Genomic DNA, 14,964 nt, shown 5'->3' with positions numbered 1-14,964 from the left:
GATAGGAAACCTGATACATAAACTCAATAAAGCATAAATTTATAACAGTGATTCCTTGTTAGAGGTGATGGAAGTAAAATTAAAGAATTAATTAATGTTTTTGAAGTCTAAAGAAAATAAAAATCATATACAAAATCAAAACAATAAATATGAAAAAGGCATGTCCTTTAATAAAACTGTAATAATTGCGTAATTTACTAAAAGTTTGCAAACATAAATCATGAGCAGTTTACTTTCTAGCACCAAGCAGAAGAGAAGGTGCGCGGGCGCTGCGCGATCGATGCGGCGGCGGCGGCGGGAAGCGGCGGCGTGCGGGGGCGGGCGGGCGTGGCGAGAGGCGGCGCGCGGCGGCCATTCGCTTGCCGCTCGGCCCGCCTTCGCGCCGCCCCGCGCCACCCCGCACGGCCCTCGTCGCTCAGTGCTTCGCGAGCCCTCGTCGCCGACGCTTGCGTCTCACACGCTACTTCGTGAACGCGTTCCGTTGCAGATGCGAGTTACCTATTACTAAAGCGATGCCGGCCGAGGAAGAACCCGTGGCCATGGACGCCAGGGACCCACCCGGCTCGCCCCAGCAATTCTGTCTGCGGTGGAATAATTATCAATCCAACCTCACGAGTTGTTTTGACCAGCTGTTTCAAACGGAAACTTTGGTGGACGTGACGCTCGCCTGCGATGGGAGAAAACTGAAGGCCCACAAAGTCGTGTTGTCGGCTTGCAGCCCCTACTTCCAGAGCTTGTTTATGGATAATCCCAGTGAGCATCCCATCGTGATATTGCGCGACATCATGTACAGCGATCTGAAGGCAGTGGTGGAGTTCATGTACCGTGGCGAGATAAACGTGTCGCAGGAGCAGATCACAGGCTTGCTGAAAGTGGCCGAAACCTTAAAAGTGAGGGGATTGACAGACGTCAACGGGGAGCAAGCCGTGCTGCGAGCCGAGACCGCCCAGAGAGAGATGGAGGCCCGGGCTCAAAAGCGGCCAATGGACGATGCGGTCACAATTCCATCCAAGGTCCGCAGAAGGGGCTCGGACATCGAGCGCAGCCCGAGGCAGAGCCCCCGCGAGTCCCCATCGACACCAGCCGACCTTCTGCCTCCGCCGGACGTCAGCGTGCCCATGCCCATCCACGGCGACGACGCGGACATCAGACCAGGCATCGCTGAAATGATTCGCGAGGAAGAAAGGGTGAGTCCAATGTTCTCAAACTTTTTCCCGCCGTTTTCGCCCCGCCCCGCGTCTCTGCCCCGCTTAAACTACGCTTCTTTTAAAACGTAATTTTGTGTGTAATTGAAAAATACGATTATTTTATTCTAATATTGTAAATACAAAGACATGATTTCGTGAATGTAAATTGTTGACTCAAATACGACCGTTAGATATGTTTTCACGCGTTTTTTTTTAAATTTATTTCTATGTTAAATTAAGTTTCCATGTACAGAGAGTAAAATTATTTATATTGTTCGCGTGTAATTATAATAATACATACATACTAAGTTGCAACTAATAACTTGTTAACTTAGTTTAATTGTTGCAACTGCAACTTCGGTTTGCATATTTATTGTAGTGAAGCGTATTGGGTTATAAACCTTACGTTATGGTATTAACGCACAAAATCCCTTAAATAAGCGTAACGCAGAGTTCAGCTGTTGTAAGACTAGGGAGCGTCTCGGTCGGAGTGTCAAGGAACTGATAAATGAACTTCGCTCAGAATGAATGGAGGCGCATAGATCTTGAATAATTAATCATCGCATAAAATTTTTACCCTTTCTATAATATATTAAATTAAAAAAACTAATATTTCTTATGTTAAATTCAATCTGTTGTATATTAGGTGTTTAAAATAAAATGAATGATTGACAAATATTTATATGTTGTTTAATAAAGATTGTATTAAATTCAATAAATAAAAGTAAAATAACGGTAAAACAATTAACATTAAACAGTTTATAAAAAGAAAGAATTATTTTTAAAGGTCAATCGTAAAGTTCACACGATATGCATACATTTCAAATGAAGTAAAATTCTAAAACAATTTTATTAAAAACTATCTATAAATACAGCGACTGATGCAAAACAAAAAAATGCATTTATATACATGTTATTTTAAAAGTAATCGACACTAAAACATTCTTCTAAGTTAAATTTACTGCCATATTCAAAACTGTTCTCAACTATTTGAAGGTTTCATTATTAATACGGTCTGACAGTAAATAGTCTTATTAATATCTTAATTTTCATACTGTCACGAAAATCTTATTTAGAATATATAATAAGCCGCGTCCATATCGCGTTGTTCAACGGGAGTTAACTTTGTTGCGCTACTTTAACTTAAAGAGAATATTTTTTACTTCATTTTTTATAGATTTCCTTTTTGCGATACAAATGCTCTTTTTGGTTGTATTTAAAATTCTTTAATAACGGTGTACTAATAAACGTGGATCAAAACGGATTTTTGTATAGACGAAACACATGAAAGAAGGTTTTTAAGAAAAAATTTGGACTGAAAATGATACATTTTTATATAGACTGAAAATATGAATTTTAAATCCATATAAATCTTAGGTATTTAAAAATATTTTTAAAACGTCTCTCGTCCTTTGAGGTTTGGGTCAGTCACATGTGTTTAAAGATTTTTTTCAAGGACACCATCTGTGTCCAACCGAAAAAATCTATTGTTTTACGAATCCAAATCTGGAGTTCCGGGACTTTACGTGTTTGCCAAGCTCATAAATTATACAGCCACAATAATTGCAATTACATGTTTTAATCCATTTAAATTATAATTATTTAACAATAAAATTATCATTTGTGACAATAGTGACAACTATTATATTAATTATAAGCATAATTCATTTAATTATTTTACACGTTGCGTAATATTTAAGCGTTCTTATTAACTAATATAAAATTAAATTATTTATTATTGTTAATTTTATAAGATAAACTAGAGAAATGATCGCTAAGACTGTGTCAAATACATTTTAATTATAGCGCCACCTATCGCACCCAATTGTAACCACATTCAAATTTTCGACCCCCTTTCGACAACCCATACTAAGAGGGTTTTGCGTGTTATATCTGCATACAAAATAACACTAAAAGCCGAGTTCGCGTTCTACTACGGCTGAAATAATCCTAATATTAAAACGGTATCTTAAGTAGGTACAATACCTAATACCTACAAACTAATCAGTTTCCTTTCAGCGATAAATATTAATTATTAACTTTACTCCATTGTTCTAAAATTTTCCAATAAAGTACTGTTCACACTGGTGCGTATTATGAAAATACATTTACCTAAAAACTACATGTAGAGTTTATTATTTAGATAAAAAATATATTAATATGAATTTCAGGTATCTTTATATTTTTTACCTATACAATGTAGGTGAAGCGCCCTCTAGTATCGCCCTGCGTAATATCGTATGGCACGACGTTAATCAAATACGTCATGTTTAAATATAGTCTCCAAATAACAATTCAAACAATATTGAAAAAGTTAAAGAATGCTGCTTGCCTTACACTTATTTTCTGTCACTTTTACACATACGCGTTTTTCAGTTGATTAGACAAAGATGTTTTCGCTGCACCGTTTGTTTGTTTAGAATCGGCCCTCTACATTGAATCAACATTTGGGAACTGGGGCTGACGATTTCTTTGAATTGTTTTAAATTCGTATTTTAAATCGACCCTGAATTTTATATTTAAATAATCAGTTATTTCTATACATATATAAAAAACTCTTTTCAGTTCTCTATTGAAAGTTGTTTTAACTTATAAATATTGTATTATGAACATGCCTTAGCTATTTTCACGACCTAAAATAAAGTGTGGCAACAAAAGCATATTGTTCGTTACAATTAGCAATACAATAAGCATAGATAAGCATCCATACACAATACTTTTCAATAATACGTTTAAGTCAGGTAGAAATTAGCATAGTAATGTCAAAATTTAAAATTTGAGCTTACAAAACACCTTTGCCTCATTCACTCTTTTACTCTGCCCTGTCGGACAGGGAAGTGATAAAGTTATGAGAGATTGGTAGTAGTTCTTCTCAAAATCATGATCATCATTTTATCGTCAAAATCTTGATACGTCACGATACTTCATAATCGTTTGTCCAATCAAAAGCCAGGTTTCTATCGTTTTAGATTCAGCCAGGGAAATGGGCAGTTTCTCAGGTCTATTGCTTATGCCAAGGGCAGGTTGGGCAGCTGTCCCGTCTTTTTTACCAAGTTTTCACTCACGAGTTATCTCATATGTACCTTAACTGTAACTACCTTCACGTCTTCTGGTACCTACCCCTGCCCTTGGCAATCGACTGATGATGTCTCATGCTGTACCTTCGCGAGTCTTTTGTGAGCTGTATGACCTCACAGGTGCAGTGTTTAGGCCAATATTTCCGAAAGGAACAATAGTTAAGACTAAGTTTAAATCTGGCAAGAGGGGTTTGGGGTCAGGCGTTCCAGTCTGGGTACACCAATGGATTTTCCTATGTATACATTAAAGTAGTAGTAGAATTTGTATCTAATCTTAATTATTAAATTAAAAAAATCACAAACTGAAAAAAATTTAAGTGTTTCATCTCTTTCTGTCAAATTGTGTTTACGCTTTGTTGAAAAGTGACAAAGTACTTTGGTTTAAACTGTATATTTTTTATAAAAGGAGCAAAGAACGAGGTTTTTGTATCGAGTGTCAATCGTTGGAGAACTAATATAACATTTATTTTTGAAGTTATACTTCTTTAGGCGCGTTATGAAAAATTGATGAGAGTGAAATTTTACGATGCGCGCGCACCGTGACACAAAATTAACAGAATGAAGTTGTCCACGGAAAATGCTACGGCATTGGACATAATTTTAAAACAACATTCGAATAATAATAGAATTTATGTTACACTTAATGTAAGAAAATAATAATAAACATTTATTTATTTAATTTTTCTAATGTAAACTGAACTTTATTGACTATAATGACTCTTTTTCCAGTCTTCGATTATTTAATTGTAATTAATTATTTGCATGCAATCAAAAACTATTTAACTTTAATAATGGCAAAGAAGTATAACTTCTTACGCGCGTACATAAGTACACGCACCTTTCTTTTTAATTTATCATCGTCAAAATGAAATCAAAACTATTAGGTATCAAAAATAAGCTTTAAACCAATAATTTCATTTGTAATTAGTATAATCCTAAAAGTAACAAATATAAAGAGGAGACTTTAAAAGAAAACATTATCTAATAATATTGTTAACATTATTCGAAACAAACGATCTTTATTAATATAAAGTAAAATAAATCAGTGGCGCAACAACGTCCCTTGGGTTGTAGGTTCGATCCCCGGCTGTGTACCAAAGGACTTTCTATGTGCGTATTTGACATTCGCTCGTACGGTGAAGGATGTTCTGTGAGGAAACCGGTTTGGGTTTGACATAAAAAGTTGACGGCGTGTGTCAGGCACTGTAGTCTGATCACCTACTTGCCTATTAGATTGACATTATCCTGAAACAGATACAACAGCGCCACAGATTTATTTATATTTATTTTTTTATCTTAGCTTGGACTCATATACCTGTAGTCCGTCGGGTGTGGTATACTTTACGAACAGAACAGAACAGAACGGCGTCTCAGTCAGTCAAAATAATTCGAAACATAACTTCTTTGCTCTGATAGCCATTTGTTTTGTGAATAAATAATACATCTCGACATTGTAAAACGCGAACAATTAAGTAATTTAAATGTAAATTAATTATAGCAAGCAACAATCAACATTAATTAATAATTTATCACGAAATCCGAATAGTTTTATTGCGTGATTAAATATAAGTTGACAGATACAATTTAAATACGATTTCCGTTAACTATTTCTTATAATGTGAAATCGTTTTGGTGAAAACTAATAAATATAAACTATAAAACACCAGTAGCGCTACAACCATCTAGAATATTCCTTTAATAAGAAGAGGACGCGCGTCTGGGGCGATAGAATAAAAGGGATAGCGGGGAAGGATTGGAAAATTAGGATTAGAGACAAGTATTTGGAGGCCTCACTCCGTCGGCGGTCGTGTAATAATGTTAAACATGGACAATGGACATAATATAACCCCAATTATGTTATACTCGAATAAAGGCTATTTATATTTTATTTATTTTTAGTAATAAAAATTAATACAAAACTGTAGCCCTTTAACCTAGCTTTATTTTTGATTTCTCTAGATTTATGAATCCATTTCTTTATGTATTATTCTAAACGACAAACAGGTGATCAAGGTTCTGTGCCTGACACGTGCCGTCGACTTTTTTGCGTCTAAAGCATGTGGGTTTCATGACATATTCTTTCACTGTAAGCGCAAGTGTATCCAAGACCTCGAAGGGAAGGGAAACCACTAACCAGGCACAATAATTGTACTTTCGTATTAATAGATTGCGTTATTCTCGCGATAATTTATAGTCGTGTGACACTAAGAAATCCTACAATTAATGAATAATATAGTAAAATGAAATATAAAACCTTATCACTGAAGGAATTAATCGTACAAGAACGGTATTAAATACAGAGATTGATAAGCATAAATTAATCTTAGCTAATACTTTATTTTACTTACAATTTTAATTAACCGCGTTAATGGAAACTCACGTGTTCCTTCACGCATATAAAATCTCCACTAATTAAATTTAAAAGTTTTATTAAGCAGCTAATTTTTGTTCTATAGGAATTCTTGTACTAAACGAGGTCAAGTTTGTGAGGTTGTAGGGGGTAAACTACTGAATGGATTTTCAAAATTCTTTTACCAATATAGTCATAAGCTATGTATTAACCCGAAAAATTAACCCTTTTCATTTGTCAGAAGTGAATCTCCTTACAAACCTATAACTAAAGATTTCAGAGACTTAGAAGGAGTGAAAAAGGAACATATTATATTAGGAATTTAATGAATTTAATTGTCATTAAAATATAAAATTGCGAATCATTTTATTTTTTGTTTTAAATTTATTTGTCTACAATAAAAACACGCAATTTAATTTACAATTCGTCATTTGAGATTTCAATAAATTATTTTGCTTAGAATATAAAATAGGAAAAAATTCTCTTTACGAAATTTTGGTTTTAAAAATAGATTTAGATAAGTGAGAAGGGCGAATTGCCCTTCTCACTCTCTCTCAATCTGTCTCAGCGTTCTTGTCGCTGCACATCTTCGTGACGTTTCATCCATAAAAATTTTACCCTCATGCGCCTAAAGAAGTTTCACTTCAAAAACTGTCGAACGAAAACGTGCCTTAATGGCGAGTCTGATAAAGCCTACACGATAACATATCTAACTTTTATATTATACAAAACAAGTCCGCCGCGAGTTTCTGTCTGTTCGCGCTAAACTCAAAAACTACTGCACGGAATTTATTCATTATTGATCCAAAATTAGAGGTTTATGATAATAATACAAACTAAAAAAGTTAAAGAATTCTTAAAACAGACCGTAACTTTCCCTTATAGTTTGCGGCTTATATACCTTTTACATTAAAAGTATTGACGCAGGAATATAGTGAAATTATTTTGAATTAGAGCACCTACATTAAGTCTCCCGAACGCATGCGTCATGCGATTGAATAATTCAATTATTCATAATATCTACACGCGCTGAGACGATGAATTTTTAGTAGCCAACATCTTATAACTACGTTTATGCTGGATTTCTAGAAATGGTCAAATCATCACTTGGAACGGTAAATAGTGAATATGTAGTCAGGAAATTGTAATACATAGTTATTTGTGATCACTATGAGGATATTAGAGCAGTGTTGGCTAAGCTTCAGCGTGCTTTAACTGCTTTTTACCTGGTAGGTGCGATCCCCGGCTGTGCACCAATGGACTTTCTTTCTATGTGCGCATTTTACATTCGCCCAAAATGGTGAAGGAAAACACCGTGAGGGAACCGACATGTCTTAGACCCAAAAAGTCGACGGCGTGTGTTAGGCACAAGAGGCTGATCACCTACTTACCTATTAGATTGTAAAATGAAACAGATTCAGGAATCTGAGGCCTAGACATAAGAGTGTGTAGCGCCACTGATTTACATTTTATTTTATTTTATTACATTATTTAATAAGGATATTTAATAATGTTTGGAAGCTAGAAATTAAACACTGAATCATTTTAAAGGTTGAAGTAATATGTAAAAATTACGCTAGCCGAATTGGATTTCGAGGCTTTATTATGTATATTGGCATGACAAAAACATACGCACACACCCATTCACATACACATTGACGCATACTTAATGTCTATACGACTTGTGTTTGATTAGACGTAACACTAATAATAGTATTAAAATTATTATAAACATGTAGGTACCTACCTCGGAATCTTATCTAGTTACACACAACACAGTCCTAACACACCGGTGTTAGTACTAGCGATAAATAAATTTTGTCACAACCAAACCATATTTCGTCATGAATTAAGTTTAAATTATATATTTATCAATTCATGATCCAGGTAGACATGTTGCACATGGGTCTAAACCAAGTAAACAGTTTTTTATGTGTTGTCTTGTAGTAATTTGCGATTTGGGTTATTCTTGCCGTATTTATTATTACTGCTTTTTGAAGGATGATGTAATGCTTCATGTTATTGTTTTGGGATTATTTCGATTATTATTATCATATTGCTATACTATTTATAGAGAGCAGTGTTGGCCTAGTGACTAGTGTGCGACTCTCATCCCCGAGGTCGAAGGTTCGATCCCCGGCTGTGTATCAATGGTATTTTTTCTAAGTGCGCATTTAACATTAGCTCAAATGGTGAAGGAAAACACCGTGAGGAAACCAACATGTCTTAGACACAAAAAGTCGACGGTGTGTGTCAGGCACAGGATTCTGATCACCTACTTGCCTATTAGATTGTAGAATGATCATGAAACCCATTCAGAAATCTGAGGCTCATACCTAAAGAGTTTGTAACGCCTCTGATTTATTATTTTTTTATTTTATACTATTTATAGAATACACAGAGTTCTACAAGCAATGTTTGCGAGTATATTCTCGATTCCCCCATGGAACGTTGACTGAAAATCAGCCTTTCGACCAAGTTTCTATAAGAAGTATACATATTCCACCATCGCGTCTTGAATCGGTTACACAACTGAATCCTTTTTTAAAGATGTAAATTTGTGAGTTGAGTTTAATTCAGAATTGTAAATTCCATTTACCTCTGGTAGAAGGGTACGGATTTTATGTATGAGCCACTTCGGGATATACATATGTCTTAAAAAACTGCAATACTACATACAAAGGTCAATCATAAATTGACTGGAAAAATGATTTTGTTGTTTCGATATTTTTCACCTTGGAAACCTTTTAACATGTACAAATTACAGATTAAACCCTTAATCGCTATCGCTTTAAACAATACAATTTAAATACGCATAAAAGTTAATTTGATACGCTATGATTCATTTTCGATTTAGTGAATAAGCCCTAACGTAAACAATGACGTAATTTAAAAAAATATAATCTCTGCATGTGTTCATAGATTTATAGGAGATCCTTCTGTTCCTACCTTGCTATGAAAGGTAGAAGATAGAAGGGTAGGTAATGATAGATAACTTATAGTTTTACAGAAATGGGTACCTTACCCAACTGTCTAAAGAAAATGTTACTATAAGGGAAGTAGTAAAATCATTGTTTGCCTGTACAATATTAAAATCAGATTACCTTATGAATAAAAATGTTTAATTAATGTTTATCGCCGCGAATATTAAATTCGCCAATTAATATTTATTTGTGCATGAAATTAAAAAATATATTATATGGAGGTGTTATTAAATTCACGCTGGGAAACTTCATTTGTGAAGATTTATATTTATGCATATTGCCTTATCGGGTTCAATATCATACCAGTCGTAACTGTTACTAGTCGTAGATTATTTTATAGAATCGAATCGATGAATGGATTTTTTGATATAGAATTATATCTTTGAATATTGAAACCACATGACACACGCGTAGATGTGTAGTCTGGGTTCGTTTCCCTTCCGTGATATTATTATCTTTTGAAAATCCCTTCATGAATTTCTTTTTTTGTTTTTCATAAAAATTTACAAAAAAAATCATAATTGTTTATAAATACCCAGAGAGAGGACGCAGCTCTTCCACTCAGTATCATTTATATTAGAAACTGTACCTGTTAAACTTAGTAGGTATATATATGTAGGTGACATATATTTATGTCAAAACTAAATAAATTTTATAAAAGCAACTAAAGAGATTAGATCTCCTACTACATCTATGAACAGACAAATTTCTGATAAACATAAATATATTTAAAGATCATAATTAGGCAAATCGGTCCAGGCATTCTTGAGCAATAAATCTTTTAAATTTGTTTTATTTGTCTATTTATATTTTTATTATTATTATTATTTTACATAGTAGGCCTTTATTGATGGCAGCATTTCCTCGCTGTAATGGGATACTTATTCGTGGAGCGATGAAAGCACCAGCTCTGGGGTCACCGGCAATATCTTCCAGACGCGAACTTCAATCCTTAATTAGCGCACAAGCTCTTGAATTCCACGGCCCAAGAGTCTACTCCGCGATCAAAATCAAAGTTGGAGGAACTACTCTGATATTTGAGCCGAGGGACGTATGACGGGGCTAATGTGTGTCCAGATAAAGCATCCCAAACCAAAGTCCGTCCCAACCTCCAAGGGATCACCTCATTAGCTATATAGTAATTTATATTTGTGTGTGGAAATAGATCGATTAAAAGCTCAACGAAGTGAGCTCAGTTACAGATTTGAGACCAAATTAATGAAATTAGATACATAATTTATGTACGTAGCTATTACCGTATACATAGACATTAATGCCCGAACTTTAGTCAATTAACATTTCACCAATTGCGGGACAAGTGCCGAATTGGATAAAAGACTTTTAGTGTATGTACTTCTGTATGTGTGATACAATTGATAGATGTTCATTACGAATCGTTATAGATTCCGGGTTTTACATGTTTAACGATAAGTATTTAAACGTTTTAGTGTTAAGCTATTTTTGCAATTTATGGTAGGTACATATTAAGATTTGAAGAAAAAAATAATGTCAAATTAAATAATGCTCTCATCTTAATATATATAAATCACGTGTCACGTTGTTTGTCCGCGATGGATTCCTAAACTACTTAACCGATTTTAAATTAAATTTGCACACCGTGTGCAGTTTGATCCAACTTAAAAGATAAGGATAGCTTACATCTTAATTTATAGCCGCAATATTATTTTATTGCAAATTATCTGTTGATTATTTGACAGTCACAATTCTAACAGATGGCGCTGTGTTGAAAGTACCAACACACTAACTGTTTCGTTACTGTACTAAAACGTATATAAAAGTATTTTATTAAAAGTATTAAGTATTATTTATTGAAACTGTAAGTTATTGGACGGATTCTAAACTAAGTTAGATGTGTTCCTCTTAGGGAGCGTTCAAGTATTATGTAAGAAATTTGGGGGGAAAGGGGGGCTGTCTTGTAAAACGGTACGACTCGTTACAGGGGCGGGCGGGGTTTTAATTACGTGTTGTGTAACTTTGTTTTTAATCATATTAAAGCGATTAAAAGAATAACAACAGTATTTTAGCGAGTATCCGGTACTTTACGCTACATAATTGTGACTTAGGTAAAATTGGTGTCTTGGTGGTCACGTAACGTGTTACTAGAGGAAGGGGGGGGGTACAGAACGTTACGGCGTCTTACATTTGGACATCTACATTGCTTGAATGCCTCTTTCATAGACTCAACTAGAATAATACAAGTGGACTAGGACTTCCTTAGGCTTCTCAACTAAGTAGTGCTCAAAGAGTTGAGTAGAGACTCAAACGCATTTTATAATGCGTTTACGCCAACAGGGTTGGCTATGTGGGACTTGACTCACTCCACGCATGTAGTGGAACACATCCCAGTACTAACATAAAATATTGCGTATCATCTATAGTTCGGTGGTGGTTTAGTAAAACAAAAAACAATCGCTTAAATTTCTCTGACGACGATTTTGACACAATTACTAAGCGGCTATGTGTGAAAAATTAAAAGCTCAATGTCAATATTACACAATAGAATGATAGCCGTTATCTAACGCCTTTCACAATTTGCTCATTACAAACATCGGCTATTCTTTACATGTTATTAAGCTTATGTACACAACTTATCGTCTTCATAGTTTTAATTTAAAACAACAGAGATAGCAGTATATGGCTATTTCATATGAATGTCTTGTTTGACCGGCGATTCTTGGTATTTTGTGTCAACATTTCGGTACTTTGTTAGTGATATTCTATTAAGCTTTTTCTCACAGAGATTAGTGCAGTCAATATGAATTAAATAGGAGTATAATTCATTTTCTAAAGTATAAGTTACAATCAATCTACCTATTCTAAAACACATGTCAATTATACCAAACATAAATTTGACAAAAAATAATACAAAACTTCCAATTCTAGTTTTAACTATTTGCTTATGCGGATAAGCCACCAGATAGGCGCGTAACAACGCTTTATTTAAAATTGATCAGCACACTACCGAATATATTAAGCTCTGGATAAATAGCGAAGTGTTTATAAGTAGAATTCGAATGAGAGATGCCTGAACTCGTAGGTTGGTTTTTACACTCGGAATTTGAAAAATTCTGCTGATTTTGATGAATGAATGTGGGATGACAATGTTTATATTCTGTAAGAGGCTGTTTATATTTGTATAAGAACGTAACACAGGAGTTCTACGATCGTACAGTGACATCAATTTAAATTTCCTAACCCGCTGATGGTACTATGAGAAAATCCTGTACTTATGAAAGTAAATGATCCTTGAATACTTTCAATGCGTTGCGAATGTATCGCATATAAAGGATTCCATATAATGCCGTATCCAATATGACTAAACATAATTTGGTTAGCTCAAAAGATAGCGGGCGCGGCCACAGAGCTGGCGGAAAATAACGCGTCAAATGTAGGTAAGAGTATTCCCTCCAACTTTGATTTTGTTCCTACTGGAGTAGATACTCTTGGGCCGTTGGGTGTAAGTGTGCCCCCAGAGCTGGTGCTTTCCTCGCACAACGAATAGGTATCGGAATACAACGAGAAAATGCCGACTATAAAGATGCCACAGGGATCATACTTTTAAATTTGTTTTAATTTTCTATTTATCAATTTTTCATTATTATTTAGGTTTATAGACAAGATTGTGTGTTAAATTTAAGTAATGAAAAGTCTATATAGGACAACATTATTTGTTTGAATAATTGTATTCAGGTAATAAGGCTAGTATTAACTGAATTATCATTGTTAAACATAAGATAATTATGTTTTTGGTCTATAATCTTATCTTAATGCTTTGTGCGCATCGCCGCCTAAAATATAATAAACCAATGAATGGAGATTGTATTATTTGATTAATTATAAAAAGCGAGAAATTAGAGGTCAGTAGGTACTTGATAAAACTCTATCAAATATTAAAGTAATATCAGATTTATATTAGGAAAGTTCTGTTGTAGGGGATTTTCTTCTTGAAGTGACACAGAGTTTCGTAGGAAGAGAAGAATAATGAAAAGAGAAAAGTTTCTTCGACCGTTTCAGTTTAATAGTCAACGCATAATAGCGCGGAGGTCCTGGCTTCGATTCTATAACTTAAACAACATGAATCCGATGTAGGTACTACAAATAATTGAATTGAGTTATTATAAAAATCCACTTTTTAAAAAGCTTTTTAATACCCCGTTTGTTATAGTATGAAAAAATACTCGTACTGTCTAGTTGTTACATGTCTCCAAGCAAAGCCTTAAATACAAGGAAAACAACGGAGGTTTAAGAACAAAAGCTTTAAGCAGCTTTTCGCGTGAACTTTTGCAACTTATAAATTTAAATTAATGTTTCGAATTCAAGACTTAAAACTTAAAAAGTTGGTTTAGTAATTACTCGTTTTTGAATCGGTTTATGAAAAACATGTGCTTCATTGTTCAGATTTTTTTATTGTTAATTTGTGTCAAATGCCAATTTCAAACAAAGATTCAGGCAAATAAAATGTGTATTACGTGCGTCTGTAGTCTACGGTATTTTTGGAATCATTGTGTCTATAAATGTTAGATCATAAAAATAATAATCGTTTGTAGATTAATGCGCGCGCATGATATATTGTTGAAGTATTTAGTCTGCTGTCAATTATATTGATTTGTAAGAGAACTCCATTACATTACGATATACAAAAAAATCTAAATTCAAATTTAGCACAGTGAAAAATTGCAGTTCGAAATTTAAACGCGGACGTTCGAATTTTGAATACAATAACAATTTTCATTTATAGAACAAATTTCATTCAATTTCATGAATAGTAACTAAATACGACTGGATCTTGCAATATCATATTCAGGAAAGGTATTTTCTAAACAAAGAGCCTCGAAATTTAAACAGGAGGGATACTGTTAGTTAAATTTTGACGTTCATCTATTGAAAACAAAAAAACCTGTATTGGTAACATTATAAGATAACCATATCACAAAAACTACTGAACTGATTATGATGAAACTTGGACTGTTCCCTAATTTGGTATAAGAAGAATTACTGCTTATAACCGCTACATGATTAATGTATAGTCTTGGAAGTCGCAGGTTCACAACTGAAAAAAGATCTTATTAATACATTTGTTGAAATATCATTAATTTATTTCACAAACATCGGCTATTCTTTACATGTTATTAAGCTTATGTACACAACTTATCGTCTTCATAGTTTTAATTTAAAACAACAGAGATAGCAGTATATGGCTATTTCATATGAATGTCTTGTTTGACCGGCGATTCTTGGTATTTTGTGTCAACATTTCGGTACTTTGTTAGTGATATTCTATTAAGCTTTTTCTCACAGGGATTAGTGCAGTCAATATGAATTAAATAGGTACATCATATACGAGT

General features: G+C 34.0%; 1 protein-coding gene across 2 annotated transcripts in view; it reads left to right on the top strand.

Moving 5' to 3' along the window:
- The first annotated feature begins 428 nt into the window (after window positions 1–428).
- LOC125062466 (protein bric-a-brac 1-like) overlaps window positions 429–14,964 on the top strand; it is a 162,534-nt gene continuing 147,998 nt past the window's right edge. For both annotated transcript variants that reach the window (XM_047668433.1, XM_047668432.1), the window contains exon 1: window positions 429–1,187. In XM_047668433.1, coding sequence (XP_047524389.1) covers window positions 513–1,187 — 675 coding nt within the window. In that variant the 5' untranslated portion in view covers window positions 429–512. The remainder of the gene's footprint in view (window positions 1,188–14,964) is intronic.

The sequence above is a fragment of the Pieris napi genome, chromosome Z, assembly GCF_905475465.1.
Source record: "Pieris napi chromosome Z, ilPieNapi1.2, whole genome shotgun sequence".
NCBI lineage: Eukaryota > Metazoa > Arthropoda > Insecta > Lepidoptera > Pieridae > Pieris > Pieris napi.
Note: the sequence above shows the minus strand (reverse complement) of the source record. Positions and strands in the feature narration are given on the sequence as shown.